The following is a 19,806-nucleotide window of genomic DNA, read 5'->3' on the forward strand; positions in this document are numbered from 1 at the left end:
CCTTAATGTCGTCATGACATATGTGATATACTTGTTTGATTTTGATCTTTGAAGCATGACTAGTAGAGAGGGCTTGCTGTATTATTCTCTATTGAGTTGGCAAATGCAAGGTTGGTGTGAAAAGTAGGAAACTCCCCCAGGGGCGTCTGGCTCACTGTGTGCCAGTTGGTTTGGTGATTTGATTAATTTAATTAATTATACATTTGCTCTGGAACATAAAATAGCATATGACCTGAACTGATAAGAGCCTTAAATTGGAGCTTGTGTTATTGCTCAGCCCTGAGGCTCAATGCATGTAGAATTCACCTGTGTCAAAATCTACTTTCCCCTTTGAGTATTTCAGTTTCAGTTTATACTTTTATAAACCATATGGCCTGCAGCATAGTTCCCGGGGCTTTATGGCAAAACGCAATTAGGATGCCATGTGTAGTGTGCCGTGTGTTGTCTACTGGTTGACAGCAAAAGGGTGCATACACAATAATGCTGAACAAGAGGTCAGCAGTGACCAAAAACTAATCTATGTTGGCCCCCTTGCAGGTCAGTCAGTCAGGGGCAAATTAAAGTATAATTGGTAGGATTACTTCAATCTGGGGGTCATGATGACAAATCTGAGTTGTCACAAGTGAGTGATTTATTTTGAGTTTTTTTTCTCATTTTTTGGTTTTGTTTTGTGACATCCTGGATAGTTTAATCATTTCAGGTCTCTAAAATCTCTTCAAATGAAACAATTTAAAGGAAATATCATTCTCAGGTCAAACCGCCCAAAGCTCATTTCCAGGACATAACCTGTGATGGACTCACAATCCTCACAAACTAAAAGTACTGAAAACATTCACATTTTTTCAACTTTTTTTATACATCGTGATGTAAGTATAAACTCCAAAGATGCAAAGGATTTACCGCATCTAAATGACATCTATGGCCTATCACCTTCTGTGCTTGAGGGATTTCAGATCTGTTACATATTCAGTCTAAAATAGTTCATGCATGAAATATAATCGTCTGTATATTAGATAATATGCATTTTCTCCTGCTTAATGGTTTATCAGTCTACTGAACGTTACTGCCAGAGTTGAAAGTTGTGTGTGTGTTGCAGTGGAGCATCTCTACTGTCGAAGTCTCCATCTCTGATGAATAATTTGCATATTGATCAGGCCTGTGGACAGCTGCTCCCAGTGCTCTGATGGAATGAGCCCAATTAAACTGAGAAGAGGATACCTGACACACTCTGTCTGCTAGTGAATTGCATTAATCATTCTAGATGAGGCGAAGGCAGGGTGCCTGCTTTGTCAAACGACACACCAATTAGACCTATGGTGGGGTTGAATAAACAGATTAATAGACTTTAACAGTGACTAAAACAAGCCATACATTTTTACCAATGCGTTTTATTGTCCAACAAAAACATTGGTGGTTGACTTTAAGGCAAAGGTAGCTTTTAATTTACAACATTGGGTTAAATAAACTTAGTCCATGCAAGAATGGGTAGAAAAATAATCAATGACACACATTATTTGCTGTGATATTAATTATATTTTACATAAGTAGAAAAGAATGAAGCACAAACCAATCAGTGAAGGGATTTTCTTCACATAACCGTGAACGTGAGCCACTTTCATTTATTCCATTTCCAGCATGTACTGTACCGGCAAGCGTGTGGTTTGCCTCACAGAGCCAAAACCGCAGATGCCAGTAGGCTACATTCTTTATTTTAGCATAAGCTGCCTACTTAACGGAATAAATACTGAATAATGATAATTATAATAGTAATTTGTCAATAAAGATTAACATAAGGAACGCACTCTCATGAAAACCGTATTTACAGCGATATAGTCAGTTTGGAGGACAATTACGCACAAGCTCTCCAAAGAAACAAACAGCAGATGGATGTTATTTCGATGATGATACAGTAACTGCCTGCCAAAGAAAAACTGTGGCACAAAAGGTTAAATGATGTAAATTATTTTTTCATTTTTAATAATTCATTATGGTCACTTAATTTACACATGTATGTGTTTACAATACAGCTGTAAACGCACACCAGGCTTTTGTTTAACCTACTCTCCTTCCACTAAATCCTCCTCGGGTGCAAATCTTTTGCCCGGGTGTTGTCTCTTCTCCTCGGCATGGCTCTTGTTAATGTTGTCTAAAAAGTCGAGCAGCAAACTGGTCTTGCTGCAGCTCGTAGGGTCCAAAACATCACACGGACTGTTTGTGCCTAAATCCGGACTGGAGTTATCCCAATATCGTTTTCCCGGGTGCTGACGCTTTTCCAACTCTGCCAGGTCTTCGTCTCCATCAGCATCCGCATCCAAGTCCTCATAGGCGTCCTCGTCCTCGGGGTGGCGCTTACCTGGGTGCTGGCGTTTGCTGTGCAGCACCAGGTAGCGCTTGCCCGGGTGCTGTCGTTTTGAAAGTTCACTCATTAACATTACGGGGTTTTCAGAAATGTGTCCCATCGTGGTGCGCTTTCCCGGGTGTTGCCTCTTCTGGAGCTCCATGAATGCGTGCATGTCGTCGTCGCGTTTGCCCGGGTGCTGTCTCTTTTGAACGTCCAAGTACTGTTCATCATCTTCTCTCCTCCCCGGATGCTGCCGCTTCTCAAAGTCCTCGCTGTATCTCTTACCGGGATGCTGTCGTTTTGTCACCCATTCTGTCTGAGTGGAAGATCCCTCTGGAGGAAGGAAAACGCTATTTAGATTATTTCAAATTGCTCAAAGTCTACTTTGAAAACCCCTTTACTGCAAAACCAGCTTGTCTGTGCCGTGCGTAAATTGCGCACGAACGAGGTTAGTTGTTGATCCATATTCCTTACATCATAATAAACTGGCAGCAGAAACTTTGCAATTTTCATGATTTAACAACAGTTTCAAACATAATTTTGTATGATCACTGATAACTGTCCAAGTTTTTATATTTCAGAAGTAGTCATGAAACTCATAACTGCCTGAAACGCGCTGCCACTTCAGCTAAAGACTTTCAGTTTAAAACACAACACAAAGCGCCCAGACATCAGTATCATAGCAGTGCGAAATGAAATTTAATGACAGCTTTAACACCAAAAAATATGCCATCATTTTGCATCAAATCAATCGTTCCTTGCCTGCCTGTGAAATTCATCAAAGGCACACGTGTTACGCACCGTTTCTGCCGTCTTCATCCTGCAGCTTCTTGAGAATGGACTGTAACAAGAGACTTTCTGCTCTCTGGAGTATGATGTCGTCTATGGTCCCTCGGTCCGTCTCGTCCTCAGCGGGGATTCCTTGTCCTCCACACATAGCCAAGTTGCAGACCACGAGAGAAGCCAAGATGAGCAGACATGTCGACTTCATGGTGATTTAGTTGGTCGTCTGTTGAAGAAATATATCATGGTCGATTGGAAATATATTAAAGAGATTAAATGAATGTGGTGGCAAGGTCTTTAAACACATGGCTACACTGCTGTAAGTATATTTTTAAGTTATTTGATCCAATCTAGTGACTCGAAGTCTTATTTTCCTGAAAAGTAAAAGAATCGGAGGAGACAAGATATCCAGTGCAAATTCTGTCCGTTAATTTAATTTTATTTCATTCTGATCAGTTGCAAGTTCTTCAAAAAGCTGAAAACAAGTTAGTCTGCTTTGGAAACAAAATGAATAATTTCACCGCAGCAGCATTTTAAACTTTTGTAGTTTTACAGAAGGAAACATGCAAACTGAACGTCATGCCGTCAAAAAAAACCTTCCGGAATAAATGTCGATAACACATAATAGAACCAACCAGATATGACAAAGCAAAACCACAAACACACACAAAAGATAGACACGTTTACTTTGCTGAGTGGTTCCTCTGAAGTGCACCAGACTCACCTGGGAAGTATCCAAATCCTCCTCTTTCCCAGCCTCTGCTGAGCGCACTGCAAGCAGGTATGATTGTTGCTCTCAGTCTCTCGCAGCGGTCGCTGACCCGTAAAGGCCAAGTCTAGAGGTATGAGCAGATAACTTTCCGTCCCAGCATTTATACTTACTGCTCACTGTCGTCACACCAGGGCTGGAGTCATTTTTCAGGATCGCTCGTCCCCTCTGATGTCACCAAGTCGTGCGCAACTGGATGTGAATGATCGCCCTATAGGGGCCGCTGCCTAATCGGTCAATTGAAAAACAAATAAACGTCTGATCATGGAAGCAGGCGCTACTACGCGATGACTGGATGGCATTTTTTCTCGTATTCATATCATACGTCAAAGTATGCTTATACAGTCCTTGGATAAATGTATTGTTACCATCCACCCATCGAATTTGAAAAACTGCACTGATAAACATTACGTTTACTGGTGTACTCCCATTTTATGGTACTTTCTACTTCAACTCCACTACAATATTGTACTTTTTACTCCACTACTTCTGGAGTTACTGGTTATTTGGCAGATTAATATTTTACATAAAAACAAACAATATGAGGATGTTTAAAACATGATGCACAGTAAATGATTAAACAATCCAACAGTATATCTAATTAAAACTTGAACAATTGGTTGATTAATTGATTTGTAAATTATCTGAATGGTTTCAGCTTCTCAGATGTGAGACTTTGCTGTTTTTCTGGTCTTACATGCACTAAACTGAGTGATTTTGGACTTTTGGTTTGGGGGATTTCTTCACTCTTTTCTTACACTTTACAAACTAAACAATTAATGTATTGATCAAGACAATAATTAGCAGATTAATCCATAATAATAATAATCATCAGTGTGCCAGTATCAGCTCGACGCCTCAATGGACATGGAGGTGGACGTGTACACACCACGCTCGTCTCAGCTGGGCGTCAGGTGAGTTTACTTGAGCTTTGTCAAGGCTGAGCTGGTCCTGGTCACGACGACTCGAGCGAGTCCAGGTTGCATACAAAGAAGTTTTCAATTGAATTATTGAGACCAGTAACTGCGGATGCAACCGTGTGGATTACCTGTAAGAAAAGAAGCATTTTGGTAGAGATTTAGCGTCAGTGGAGCACAAGAATACCACCAAACCACCTGTATGAGACTGTAGATCTGCAGATCTTGTCCATTATGCAGAGTCAAATCACTCCACCGCCTGGATGAACTCCTGATAGTCACTCAGTCAGTGATGAATGCTGGTGGGAATTGAATTGTCCGTGTAATGCTATAATTACTTGCTTTCAATATGCTGTCATGTCCAATACTTCAAGTAAGGTTTGACTCCTGCCAAGCCTGGAGTCAAAAATATCAATATCACGGAGGAAGTCATTAGATATGCTTTATGACTGACTTTATATTGAATAGTGTTTAAGATCTTCAGCTCATCTTTAGCTTTAGTATGATACGTCTTATTTTACTTTGTGAGGAAAGGATAGCTATCTCTGTTTGATATTTTCTCTAATGTTGAAATGAAAACAAAATTAAATCCGTATATCCTCTAAAAGGCGAGGTTAGCTAGCACTTAAACGCTAAAATAAAGGGATTGTTAAAGGAGTGTCTTGTAAATCCCAACAGATTAATTCAACGCCTCTCTCCTCAGTCAAAATCACTTGCAGTGTGAAGAAAGAGTAGTAATTCCCTGTGAGCCAAAGACCACTCTTATTTTTTCTGTGCTGTACTACCTCAGACAAACACAGGAAATGACACTGGTACAATTAAGACACATCTAATCTGTTTGGGAATCCACCGTTTTCCATCTGTCATGTATGTTCCCACCCTCCTGTTAGGCAAAGACATCCCCAAAGGAACCAATTAGTTGCCCAGGAGAATGTGCAAGTCGGATTTTGAGCACTTTGAAAGGCCAGCATACGTTCCGACCAGTGAAAGCCTTGTGAGTGTGCAGGATCTGTTCGGTGAGGGTGGTGTCCCGATGCAGAGGATGTAGTACAATCCAGGCAGATGGAATGATTGCTGCAGGTGTAGCAGCATTCAGTTTTCTTCCTGTTATCACTGCGAGGCTGTAATTAAAATGCATCCTCCTTTTTTCTCGATCCACGCTCACTCATCCTGCACCACAGAGCTCGCTATCAGAGTCTTTCAGAGCTGGGAAATCATGACAATTAGTATTCTGGACAGCATTATGTACCTCGTGTACTGAGGAGGACGACAGGTTAAGTATACGCCCTGTGCGGTGGGAGAAAATAATAAGACTCATTAGCCTCTGTCCTCTGTTTACTCTTGCTGGTGTTAATTATATATCTTTTAAAGTCATGGTGAACTTCTTCCATGTGTTAAGAAAGTTTGCATGTCACCCTGCATGTGTACCCAGAATAATGATGTACAGATCAAGAGTCTTTATCAAAGAGCAAGATTAGAGGGTTAGAAGCTCTTCTGGTTTAACTCTATCATCAGAACATTAATTCATACAATACAATATTATGCAGGACACATAAAACCACACTTGTCAGTGAAAAATCAGTTTTAAAAAGTTGTGTTTCTATCTGATGTTTGAAAGAAAATGCAGAACTAGACTGTGAACGGTAATTTATTCCACAGTTTGAGTACCATCACATCATATGCACAGTCGCCTTTGGTGGCAAATCTAGACTTGGGATCTGCTAGAAAAGCTTTTTCCGCTGACCTCATTGTGGAGCCTTGTACATATTAGTTACAGCTTTGAGCTAATCCATTTAGCACCTTGTAAGTGATTAATATCATTTTGAACTGTATCCTGGAAGCAAAAAGAAGCTAAACAAGAGGATGCCAAAATTGGGGTTGGTGTTGGTCTCCAGTTAAAAGCCAAGCTTCTGCATTTTGAACCCATTGCAGATGATAATGTTTGTTTAGTGTCTGATTACTAAAGAGGTACAATAATCCAGATCCCAGATTGGAGAAGCATTTTTGCACAAACATGTGCCCACATAGTTGAAAATAAGGGCCCTACAAACAGATTATCGCACTTCCAGACACACTAGGCTGTGATTATAACTGCATATTAATTACACAGTTTTGTTAATTCCTGACAGTATAGATGCCTTTACACTGGTATTCCATCAATGTAGCTCAGGATAATTGGAGAGTATCAAATCTTTTTAGACCAACTGTGATTATTGATAAAGGGAAAATCCACCAATTTCACTTTCAGCTGACATTGCTCCAGGTAACATCACAACATCGGCTGGTGTTCGAGGCTACAATAGCTGCTAGTTGCATAACACCCCCAAATATCACACTGAACTGTCAGCAGTCGAGTTGCATTGTGGGGAAATGTCGGTGCCAGGTTTTGGCAAGGAAGAAGAGTGTGTGGAATGAAAGGTTCAATATCTGACATGGATTTATGCTTTTTTAAAACTTTCCATCTTGAATTTGACAATGTCATCAGACTGCAATACTAAATCAGTGGAGTGATCTTTTAAGCAAAACTTAGACCCTCTTCGCCTTATAGCTTCTTGTGCTATTCTAGCTGTGTGATTATACTCTGCACTATATTTTTAACCTCAGTGAAAATCACTCTTTTGCTTCTTCAACGACCTAATTTCCCTGTGATATTTCAGTTTTATCTTATGTAATATTATGTAATCCAATCATTATTAAATTGCTTGTAATCAAGACCTTAAACAAGCTCACAGCAGGACTGGAAAACCGAAAGTTGATAGCCAGCTTTGTGATGCCGGTTTCCCAGGATCAACAATATTAGGCTCAGTGATGGCAGGTGACACAAAGAGAGCCAGACTAGGGGGGACTTGCTTCTTGATACAGGCTCCTTAACTAGGGAGATGAGCGTGCTTTGCTTTGTCTACAGATGTACAGATGAAGCTTAAACGATTCCAGAGAGGAAACCTGTTCCACGCTGCAACAAAAATAAGACAATTGACATTACTGCATCATTGTTAAATTGAGGTTAAATTGCTTCAAATGCTGCCCCCTGAGAAACTCTCATGTATTTCTTTCATCATCTCCAGTGACATCATTCCCATTTATTCTCAATAAAGTTCCACAGCTTAGTTTGGACTGACAGACATTTCAGTCAGCAGGATGTTAAATCAAGTCTCAGGCTGACCAGGTCGTCATCGAGCAGGACATGATCTGAACTCGTGACATTAATTTTTTGTGACTCACTGAGCAAGGAGCAGGGTAGAAAATGTGGTATAGATTAGCTAAACCTCTAAAACAGACATACCATGTGGACCTCAACTCTGATTGGCTCAGACATGTTGAAGCTGTTGATTGGTAGTTTTCTGTATTTTTAATGACATATTATCACCTGACAGTACAAAGTTGATGTGTCAAATGTGTGAGCAAACAGTTGTTTATTAACATATCCAGAAGACATATAGCATTAATAATTTAATTAACTTGGAGTTGCATTTTAGGCTACCTGAGTTATTTGTTCTGTTTTAGCTCTGTTTTTGGTCTCTACCAACTGCCGAAGGAAATATCTGACTGTTTAGCCACTAAATGCGCCACTGAACAATGGACTCAAATCATGATCTTTCCCTAAACCTAACCCAGTTGTGTTTGTGTAAACCTAACCAAACCTTAACCAAAGGGTTGTCACACAATGGTTTTAGAAGGCACAAAAAATGAGTCCAAGACAAACAATTGTTGTCCTGCCAACATCAGAAAGCAGAGATCACAAAACACTTTTACGTGTTGTTCTGAAGGGCAGTAGTAGGTTGACCTGCTGTGAACACAAACAATGAAAGTGGCGAGAGTGAACCAGAACAGAACATTTTCAACCCATGAAACTAAAATAATGAGCTGAAAGATGCTACAAAGCTGTGCAGAGCTGAGGGGAACTGCACAGACGCGGCAATTATCGGTGGGTTTCTTCAACAAGGTGACCTCTTTCATATTACATGCAGTCAGCTGACCCACTGGTGGTATAAGAATGTTTATTACAGCACGTTTAAATTAACAATTATGCAGTCAGAGGGTAGCAGATGGGCTTAGTAACTCTGTGGTTTGTACTCTCGTACTCTATGGCTTACTCTACTGCGGTAAGCCATATGCCACAGTGGCAACAGTCACTCTAAAATCACACAGATTCACAGCATCTCATGACTTGCTGCTCAATAATTCTCTAGTATTTCTTTCAGTGTCTGGAATAAAAGATGTTTTGGTTGCACAAAAACAGGTGCATTCAAAAAGGGAAAGTCAATAAAAGTCTTCACAAAGTTCATTGCAATTGACTCACAGTAGAGAGTGGGTCTGCGGGCAGGTGAAACCCAACACCTCGATGTTCATGGACATTTCAGAGCAAAGCAGTCAGAGGTGGCAAGTCAAAAAACAAGACATTTGAGCGTGACCACAGGGGCGTGTGAGACGCGCAGAGGGGAAGACGGACAGGATGAAGGCAGACACCAGAAAACGAAGCGACACAAGCAAACAAATAAACAAATGGAAACGGGAGTGTGTATGGATGGCGTGCTAACCCCGTCCCCCAAAAGTGACACAGGCCTGACAGGGGTCACCGCGGCGGGGGATGAGTGACAGCTTACAGGGCGCACTGGTGGAGGCGGCAGGCTGGAAACGTGGGTGTGTATTTGCCTGTGTGTGTGTGAGGAACGGAAGTGTGTTGCAGGTCAGGAAGGCAGACTCAGCTTTAGTGACCAGCTTGTTGTCTTTGTCTTGCATGTTAATGTCATGCAGAAATTCAAAGGGAAGCTTCTGCTCTTTCCAGATGAGATAATCATTCATTGCTCATTCAGACATACTGGTTCATGGTTGTGCATGTATTGATTTGTACGAATGGTTTCTTACTACTCTTTGTCTTCATAAACATATTTTTTGGGATATTCAAAAAACAAACAATATAGCAGTTTTGATTTAAACCACTGTCGTATCTTTTAGTTGATAAACTACGACACAAAGGAATGTGAGTTCTCACCTGTGGTGGTTGTTTACCCTTCATGCTGAACGGTTGTTGGTGAATCTTCTTTGACCTGCAGTGCTCAGTGGGTGTCCACATTCAAATCATGAGAAAGGAGGGAATGAGGGACGGGGGCAGTTTGCGTCAGAGAGTGTATGTTAACTGGCAGTCAACTCAAAGTAAATATCAAAATAGGTTCTTAAAGGGCTCACACAGTGGGTGATTTTACAGCAGCCCCCTGCAGCTGTACACTGTCACAAGACCCTAGTCCATCACAGTGATGACATCCCTGAACACTACAGCTGCAAAATGGCATCAAGCGAAAACCATGTTTGTCACACAACTAACCTTGCTATCTATTGAAGCATATGTATTTTTATCAAAGCTGCATTTCGACACAAATGAAGCAAAGCCCTTCCCTCAGTATGATCTTCAGATTTATCCCATTTAGCCTTCAAGCAAAAACTTTTATTATTTTCTCGCAATCGATAAGCTAATAACTATCTTGTGATTTTCAGTTTTTGGTTGTTTTGTGCCTAGAAATCTAAAATCAGTGATCAGACTCCGAAAGCTGGGATGTTTTTCTGTTCCCACATTGAGTAACGACTTATTTCCTCATTTTTCATCACACAGAACGATATGCATACACAGACATAGACACCAGGGAACACGCACGGCAGAAGAGAAAGAGGATTTTGCATTATTTATTTTCAAATTTCATCTCTGTCTTTAGCTGTGTGTCTGTTGCCCTGAGAATCCCATTATCTCTCAATAACCTGCGAGGCGCCTGTGTGTGTCTTCGGCCGGAGTCCATGATTAGTGCACTACTACCACATGCTACAGCTCGCTTATCATCACCCTCCCTCTCTTTCCCTCCGTGTCTGTTCTCCCTCGTCTCCGCGCCCCTCCATCTCAGTCAGGTAGTGTCTGGGACCAGCCGTAATCGTGGTAGATTGAGCTGATCTTTCAGTCGCACGCCTGGCTGAAATGGCAGATGTGAGGTTTTAAATATTTCATTCTTCACGAGTGATGAAAGGGAAAATATTTCACTGGGGAAAAAAAGTTCCATTAAGAGTCCCTTATCAGAGTGCTGCAGAAAAATCACCATCTTATCAAAGCATTTTGTCTATAATTGAGTCCTATTTTCTTAAAACAAATGAATTTTAAACAGTGCCAGTAATATTATTTCAGTGTGTCAGCCTCATAATCAGACTGAATTGTCATTTCATCTCACTCAAACACTCATTGGAATCACTGTTTGAGTTGCAGGGGAAAAAATCTGAGGTGTGGGTGGTGATTCAGAGGTGTGGGACCATGACTATCAACCTGCTGCCAATACCAATGAACTTGTTCAAGAATATCTGAGAGTCAAGTGCCAATTTTCTTGATGCCAGTGCAGTGAGCCGCTTGATCTGAGTTGTTGTAAGAAAGTAACGCTCTTTAAATTGTTGAAACCAGTCAATTTGAGTGCAAAACAAGCCGAGACAATCTTACAGCCCTGCAGAGATTGTCCCTTGTTTTAAGAAACTCTTGTTTTCAGGACTCAATTACAGACAAATTGGCTTTAGGTGGGAGATTGTATAGTGAGTACAAAAATTGTTCAGAAAAAACAGAGCTAAAGTGTGCTTCAGCTGCATTGCCCAAAATTTGTTTTATTTTTGCTACATGCTTGAAAGGCAACAATCCAGCAATCTTCCATCATATTATATCATTATATTGTGCATCCTGACAATCTTTTGACTGGTATTTAAAGTGGCTATAAAAATATTTTAATGTTACCAATGCATCACGTGACTACCTCCATGTGAAAGGGGTCTCCGTGGCGACGAACCCACAGAGGGCCGTCATCAGTGTGCACAGACCAAAATGCCTCTGGATGCGATTGTGGAGGTGTCTGACAGTGCCAGTCTGCAGCCAGGTCCTCTTGACATGATTAAAAAGTGGATTTACGTTCATTATTATTGTTATTATTATTATTAAAGAGAAAATACCACAGTTTTTAATGCTGATCTTATCATTTTATTTTGTTTTTATCTGCTACACCTTTAGACTGGACCGTGAAAATATTGTCAGACATTAAACTGGGCCATGGTACAGAAAAGGTTGGGGACCACTGCTCTAGGTGACATTATGTCCCTCTTTTTCTGCTGACCCCAAGTGGACACAAATCAATTATTGCAAGTACAAAACCAGTATAGACAGAGAAGGGACGCTGCAATTTGTCTTGTCTAACTAATATCAATAAATATATAATATAAAAATATAACAAATAATATCTCAATAACATCTGTCTATTTTGTTTAATAAAGAATGATTGAGAAATCCTGCCATAGTGCTCTGACCTGAAATGTGATATATTTATAAAGGCTTATATTTTTCTCCAAGATCACATGTAAATTTGATCATCACACTCTGTAATTTTGCTATAATATCGAACTCCAGATATCACTGGGGTTTACACTTTAAAATCTTAAAGCACTGCACCACTAAATGTTCCTTCATGAGGCCACAATAGCCTCAGAATATTTTACATGCATCTCAGAGAGATCCGATGCTCGAGATAAAATCACCCAGTGGTATTTTCAGCCTCTTTTCTGGTCCTCAGTGGCTGTGTGGGAATGCTTGAGGATGTAACAGGATAGTGCTGCGCTTCCATTGTATCACTGTCAGCACATGTAGAAAGCTGTAGCTGCAAGGTGTTTAGCTGTCACCTGCAAACCATCCATCTTGAGTAGGTAACCAGGAGGGATTGCAGACACACACAGAGTCCTTCTCTTGCATCCCACTCTGCACATCCTTCAGCTTAGTTCATCTAATTTGGGCAAAAGGAAGGCAGCTGCAAAGCATATTAAAAGTATATTTATCTCCAAATGTAAATGCCACAACATGCAAATGCTGTTATCGTCCTCACCGTCATCTACCTCTGCACAGGAAGGAGCACTTACGTCATATTTATTGCACAGTCTCTGTGAAAGATACTTCAAGGAAGTATTCCAGGAATGGCTCATCAGAAATACAATGAGCCTTTTAAATATCTCTGTTCGGAGACACATAAGAAAGTATAACTGTCTTGGAAGCACAGCTGGTAGCTTCACATCGTCCTCTTTTAGTCTGTTTTCACTCTTCCAAAATGGTCTGGATGTTCAGGTGAAATGGGGCATAAACGCAGTCTGGCTGAAAATATCTTGTTCCCTTTCATTTTTAACCATCAATAAACTCACAACTTCTAAAGTTTTCCTACTGTTTATAAATCCACTGCCCCCACCCTAACCCACCTCACCATACTCACACTCCACACTGCGCCCTCACATCAAATTTTCTTCTGTTCTATATTTTTCACTTTTTATAATTTGTGTTTCCTTGTTAAACAGCATTCAGAGTGGAAGCCAAAGGAAGAATTTTACTACAGCTGTCCATCCATTCCCTTCTGTTCATTCTGGTCCGACATCATAAAAGGTACCCCGGGCATCTCTCTCCGCAGCCTCGTCCTGGAGCTCTTCCTGGGAAATCCATTGGTGTTTCTAGGTCGGCTGGGATGCATAATCCCTCCAGCGTTTTCGGACTCTATCCCAGGTTCTCCTCCTGGTTGCATGTGCCCTCACTCGTGAGGGTGCTCTGGAGCCCCTGGAGGTCATGGTCTGATTAATCCAGAAGAACTATGTAATCTGCAAGATGATTTCAGGAGGTCCCCGTACATCACACAATGCTACTACGACACTGTCCTCACTACTTTGGCCCATCAGTCTCCAGGTATGACAACTTTCTAAGAAAATGCCTTGATAGAAGCAATTTTCAAAGTTTCAGACTGACGTTTCTGTATGCAGTCCTTCAGTTTTTCACTTCAGGCTCTTATAAAGGGAGAATTGGATTCCTGGAAGGAGATATCTTATTGGTTTGAAGCAGAGAGGCAATGCAATTCAGATCCAAAAAGTGTGATCTATTGGTGGGGAGGTGTGTATGAATTCATGGGTAGCACTGTTTTGGGCATGCTGGAGCTTATTGATGGACTTTGCAGGAGGGCCAGAGGAGGGAGAATTACACCAATCACTTCTCGATGCCATAAAAACAAAATAACACTGTGAAGTATACAAGTCTGCGCTAGTCCTCTGGAAGCCTCTGTGCAAAAAAAGTTGGAAATTAAATGCTGCAAAACCAGAACAGACCTTTAGCAGTAGTAAAACTAAACCAACAACAGAGTTGTAGACTTTATTTATTATATTATTTTCAGTCAGTGAGTGTTTCTGGTCATTCTGACGGCTCGTGGTTGCCACTGATCCTACAAACAACTCCTCACCACAGGCTGCTGACACCCTGGCTGGATAATCCATCTTTGAGGCTGATAATGCTTCAAGCAGGACCGTCTCTACCATTAACGTGCGCTCCATTTCCTCAGTGTGGTTACTGGAATCTCAATTCAAAAAAGTTGTGACGCTGTGGAAAACGTAAATTAAAACAGAATTTCATCATTTACAAATTAACTGTTTTTTCAACAGTTTTACAAAGTGTTCCCGAGCCCATGTAGTAATACGCTTTTTACAGTCATGCAGACTTGTATTGGCTGATTCCAGAACTGACTCGGACTTGGCACGTGGCGCAAAGTAAATGAAAAACATAAAATTTTACTGTCAGGTTATTGGCCCTGCAAGCAGGACAAGGAGCAAAGCAGTGTGAGTGGTTGCTCTCCTCCATCATGCTGCTCTCTTTTTGTCTAATTTCTGCTCTCTTCTTCTTCATCATGTTAGTACACAGAGTGCGGCAAAATTGATGTGATTATCTGCACTGAATATCACAGGACGCATTCAGCAAGAAGTTTGTTTCAGCAAGAAGTTGGTCTATGTTTTGCTCTTCCTTCCCCCCACCTCCCACATCGTGCCTTCCTAGCACACACCCTCACACTTCTTTCACCTGTTTTTGTGGCTTTTTTGAGCCCTCAATCAAAAGAGGACTTTAGGGAGGCGTGCTCAGGACTGCTGGATTTAGTCTTTGCAGAGCAGCGCAAGCAGCTATTTATGTCTGCCACAGCAATCGATGGGAGAGGAAGTGTGATCGCCGGACGTGATGAGCAACTCGTAGATCCAAGATCTGATGGCTGGTTAAGTTGGACGCCTCACCTGCCATTTTCAGCTGAAGAATGACACAAACAATCGGAGATACAGACTCCTGGGGCTGTCATGAAAAGTCTGTCATGTGAAACCGATTCAAGTGGCGGAAATGAACCCCCACAAATGTGCCATTTCCTTTAGGGGGGCAGTAAAATACTCTATCTATCTATCTATCTAGAATAGAATTTGCACACCCTACCGTCTTGTTCAGGGTGTCTCATGCTTGGAGAGACCACCTGGGTAGTCAATCGAATCCCAGAGGAACCCTCTCAGATATGTGACTGCAGCAGCAGGTGGTGATTCTCCCTATTGACCTATTCCCAGGAGACAGCAGAGGGGAAGGTCCTGTCTGCTCTGTCAGTTGTGGGGAGGCCGTAGTGAAAACAATACCCCACGTCTTCATTGGCTGTCACTACCAAGAGAGATGCACCTGTATCAGCACTAATAACGTTGTTTTCATTACGTTAGTGTCAAATGAAAGCAGAACCCATTAGGTCACAACTGTTGTTCTCCAGTTCTATCTTTACTAATGAGGTTGTGTTCAGTTGAGGCTCGCTGCCGTTCCTGGCTGCAGTTGTCATTCCATCTGAATTTGGGCCGTATTGTATTAGCATGACATCAAACAAGTGCGCAGTCTCCTGGGATGACAACGCAACCGTTTATAGTGAAGATCAGCACTGACAGGGCCGTCCGTTCCACCGACCTAATTGTCGGCGGGCGTGGATGAAGATACACCGTCTCGCTGTGCGGCTCGGAGAGGTTGTAAAGGTCAGACTGCGAAGAGTTGATCTAAGGGCCAGACAACCGGGTTTTGCTGTGACTGAACTCTTGTCACAGCTCTGTAAGGAGCCCTGGAAGTCGGGCACAGGACAGGTAGTTCATCAGAAGTGCCATGCTGCTTTAACCGAAGCCGTTCATTATATTTTAGACTTAAAGACGTTGACTGTGTTGTTTTCCTGCCCAGCAGCTTCACAGGGACCTGCAATGGAGGAAAAATGCATTTACTCTCAGAGGAATAACATCATTGTCTCATGGCAATGGAGGTTTCAGTCATGTGATTGACTACTGCACTGTACTGTAACAATAAGGGCTACCACTCTGTACTCTGTTTTTACAGTGTCAAAGCATAAGGCTGGTGTTCTTCTATATTTTTCTTACTGTAAAAAAAAAAAACATGAAGATACCAAAACCAACCAAAAGAATTCTAGTTGGCGGGGAGGAGCTAGAAATAAACTCGGTGGTGGGTGTTTGAATTGTATAAAGTATGTACGTAAATAGGTAAGACTTAAGCACACTCTGATGCACTGATCAGTGATGGGTACTCCTTGATCTGACATTTTCAGTTTAAATCAGTTGCTACAGTTGTCAGACGCCATCTATGCATGATGGCACTCCTGATCTCTAAACATTAAGTAATAACAGGAATCTGAGTTTTGTTTTGTCACGATAATGAGATGAATTAACCCGTTATCATAAGAAAACAAGCTTAAGCTTAAACAACATAAACTCACCCTGGTGACTCCAGTGCGTAGAAGGTTGCTATGGAAATTGGCTGTTCGGGTCCTGCTGATTGACGGCATCAACTGGAGGATGAGAGAAAACTGTTTGTGGCACTGAAGCAAGATAAACTAGTGGTCTTGTTCATCTTAGGACTGGGGCAGCAGTATGTGTTTTAATAGTTTGTGGGCAAGCAATGCACGTAATTAACATTGTTATTTTAAGCCAAACCATAATCTTTTCCTAAACCTAACCAAAGTGTGATCGTTTCACAATGTTGACCATGTGCTTTTTATTGTTCTCAGCAAGCTTTACTCGCATTGAAAAATAATGTTAAAGCGTACTCTGTGCTTTAAGAAGTGATGCCATGGGGTTCAGACCAAGCACCCATATGTGACGAACTGGGAGTGATGTGTTTTTTTACTTGATTTGTTTACAGTAAGAAAAATCAAGAATATGGCAGCCCTTGTTCTTTGAGAACAGGCAGCTTGCGGCTCTCTGCTCTTTGAGTTTTAATTGGACAGAACAATCAATCATCAGCATATTCAGGACGCAAGAAAGCGCTTGAGTGCCCGAAACAACAGTATTTGAAGATGACTGCTCGTAGTAAAGGCTGATTATTCAGAGTCTTTGTGTAGTTGAATGAGACAGGCATGCTTTCGTTAGGGACAGGAAGTTAAGAGGGATAAAACTAACAAAGGTGGGACAGATGGGACCTCACCACACAAATCGCTTTACTTAGGCCCTTTGTTGGTGCGCAAACAGTATTGAGCTGCACAGAAAGTAAGCTGATTTCATTCAAAAAGACCACGAAAGAAAACATAATGGCCTGGTGATTGTGGTGTAGGCGGCTTCCTTATTGTCCAGTACAGCAGCAACACACTCAGCTTTGTTCTCCACAGGCTTGCTCAAAGAGCCACTCACACACTGTTTCATAGGACTGATGCGAGGAATGAGCGGGATCTGAAATGAATTATGTCTGCCGTGTCTTGTTTACCTGTGGCTGACCTATTCTCCTGTCTATGCTTGATGCAGTTATTCCCATGTGGAAAAAAGTTCAAATGCCACATTATATAAATCCTGATTCTGTCAAAAAGGACCTTCTTTAGTATTCCGACCGTGTTTTGCCTCCTTCATCACTTTTCCTCCTGCAAAAAGATCTCCAGTTTTGTCATTAAAATCAGTTAGTTTGATGTATTGTGATGAATAAGGACTTTAGCTGTAAAGTTAAGGACACAGAGGGCAGGGCGGCTGATTCTCTGCACTTTATCTGACTTGGCTGTTTCAGATAATAACTTTGTGATCCGGTCCAGTGCTTAAAGAACGGAGACTTCCAGTCTTTCACCGAGGCCACGCTCTGCACACAGCCACTGAGATTGATTCTCTGTCTGACCGTCAAAACTCTGATGGACTTTCGTTAAGAGACACTGGAGTGCTGGAGAGTAGAGATGATAGTTTTCAGAAATGCTCTTAGGATCGTTTCATTGTAATTGGGTTCAGTGAATGAGTGAAATAGAGAAATCACAAAAACAGAAATTGAGCTTATTCTACTCTATACCTTCAGGGTAAGTAAGACTTTTGCATGGCCATTTTAGAAGCTGATTTTTGTGTCATGCCCTTAACATACAATACATGCATTATCCTCTGTTGTTTACTGGTCTAATAGAGAAAAAGGTCTAGATTTCACGCTGTTGTGTGACCACTCTCTAGCTCCTTGCACCATCCCCTGCCTCCCCGGCCACATGTCTGTGCTCCCTGTCAGACACCCCTGTCACTGTCCTGCTGCCCTGCCACCCTGCCAACCGGACGCCTGCCTGCTGCCTCGCTGATGGAGCTGAGAAACAGCGAGGCTGACAGTCATGGTGACTCACCAGCCCCAAATGGGTTCTCTAAAGATACTCTCATCCTCTGGAAGAACAGTACGTACATGACCAACTTCCCCCGTTTTGCCCTCACAAATAGGAGCAAGAACAAAGTTGGAGGGTAATGCTACAGGAAATTTCTGTTTTATCCTATTTTCCTAATCCACATCGACCCACTTTGTATACACTTCATATCAAACAAAAACAAAAACACACATATTCAAGAACGTTAGCCGCAACACATCTTTGAGCCACTTGTCGGAAAAAAAAGTCTTTTCTCCTGCTCGGGTTCAGGTTAATGTTTCTTCTGAAGTGGCAGAATTGCCAAAGTAGCTGCTTAATGTCTGTTGTTTTTTGGACATCTCTTACAGTAGTTCACTTCATTGGGTCAAATGTGTTGACAAGAAACGCATGTGGGCCTGCGTCCCAGTTATGTGCACCCCTGATTAAAGCTGCTTTAATCCATTTCATATAACATTTCCTCAGGTTTATTCTGTTTTCAAAAGGAATATGCAGAAATCAAAGGTTTGGATTAGACTTCTGCATGATCAGACACACACAGCAGGTGTAACTGAGTATTTTTTACTCAGTATTTTTACATATATGTGCACAGCTGGACTCGGTGCTGACTCGGCTCTAGATGCTCGCCATGACAAACACAGGCCGAGACCATTGATAAATTTAGTAATGTGTTTTCAAACAAATTTTGAATGTGTGCCTCCCTGCTGTCTGCTGAAATGTTTCAGATAGATACTTTAACGTGTTATCTTGTATTTGTATCCACAATTCTGCAGCTAGGATGAATACTGCAGCCATCACGACATGAGTATCAGCTATGTACTGTAAGCGACACAGTGCTGCTCAGTGATCTTGAGCTTAGCTTCTGCTACTGTCCCTTTATAATGCACAAGCACTAATTGAGGGTCTTCACCGGCAGCCTAAGGTAGGCTTACAAGTAGCAGGCTGTAATAATGTGTAATAATTAACAATGTTTCCTGACAGAAACTGCCACCCACGTATCGCTTTACATTAACTACAGAAGGGAAGAGAAAGGCCAAGCAGGATCCATTATTGTTTGGAGGCAACACTATGACATCTGCAGGAGAGAATTAGAGAGATAAAGATAGCAAGGGGGTTGTTGTTCTCTCTCTCTCAGTGTGTGTGTGTGTGTGTGTGTGTGTGTGTTTGTGCGTGTGTTTGTGTGTGTGTGTGATGGCCGTGGTGCTGTGGGCTGTAATAGAGAGGAGAGAGCATTAGGCACACTCAACACTGAGGCAGCAGGAACTTGCAGCACAACTCCACAGAGTCCTCTCCATCTGTAATCAGTGGAGTGAGAGGGGAGTCACACCTTCTTTTTCCTCCGCACAAACAATCCCTGTTCATCTTCCACCTGTCCTCCACAGACTGCTCGGCAAGGCAATTTTTTTGCCCTTTTTTTTTTTTTTTACATAGCGCAGTTCATTATAGTGTGCTTTACATAAAAATACATGCAGCACAAAGTAAGATGGGCAAGAATATAAGAAAATGCAACAATAACAAGCAGGAATTTGTAATTCTTGT

The 19,806-nt window shown here is 41.7% G+C and overlaps 1 protein-coding gene across 1 annotated transcript; it reads right to left on the reverse strand.

The window, feature by feature from the left end:
- Nucleotides 1–1,820: 1,820 nt before the first annotated feature.
- On the reverse strand, nt 1,821–3,947 carry trh (thyrotropin-releasing hormone). Its single transcript, XM_041946451.1, has 3 exons — nt 3,849–3,947; nt 3,143–3,350; nt 1,821–2,674 (listed from the first exon to the last, which is right to left on the reverse strand). Exons 2-3 carry the CDS (start codon nt 3,330–3,332, stop codon nt 2,058–2,060), a joined length of 807 nt encoding a protein of 268 aa, XP_041802385.1. The 5' UTR covers nt 3,333–3,350; nt 3,849–3,947; the 3' UTR covers nt 1,821–2,057.
- Nucleotides 3,948–19,806: the final 15,859 nt, after the last annotated feature.

Source organism: Chelmon rostratus, chromosome 10 (assembly GCF_017976325.1).
Source record: "Chelmon rostratus isolate fCheRos1 chromosome 10, fCheRos1.pri, whole genome shotgun sequence".
Classification (NCBI taxonomy): Eukaryota; Metazoa; Chordata; class Actinopteri; order Chaetodontiformes; family Chaetodontidae; genus Chelmon; species Chelmon rostratus.

What these genes read in the sequence shown, in the direction of transcription:
- trh (XM_041946451.1), bottom strand. Translation starts at nt 3,332, where the DNA reads ATGAAGTCGACATGTCTGCTCATCTTGGCTTCTCTCGTGGTCTGCAAC. An exon ending in GGATGAAGACGGCAGAAACG is followed by an intron (nt 2,675 to 3,142) that starts GTGCGTAACACG and finishes TCCTTCCTCCAG; the next exon opens with AGGGATCTTCCACTCAGACA.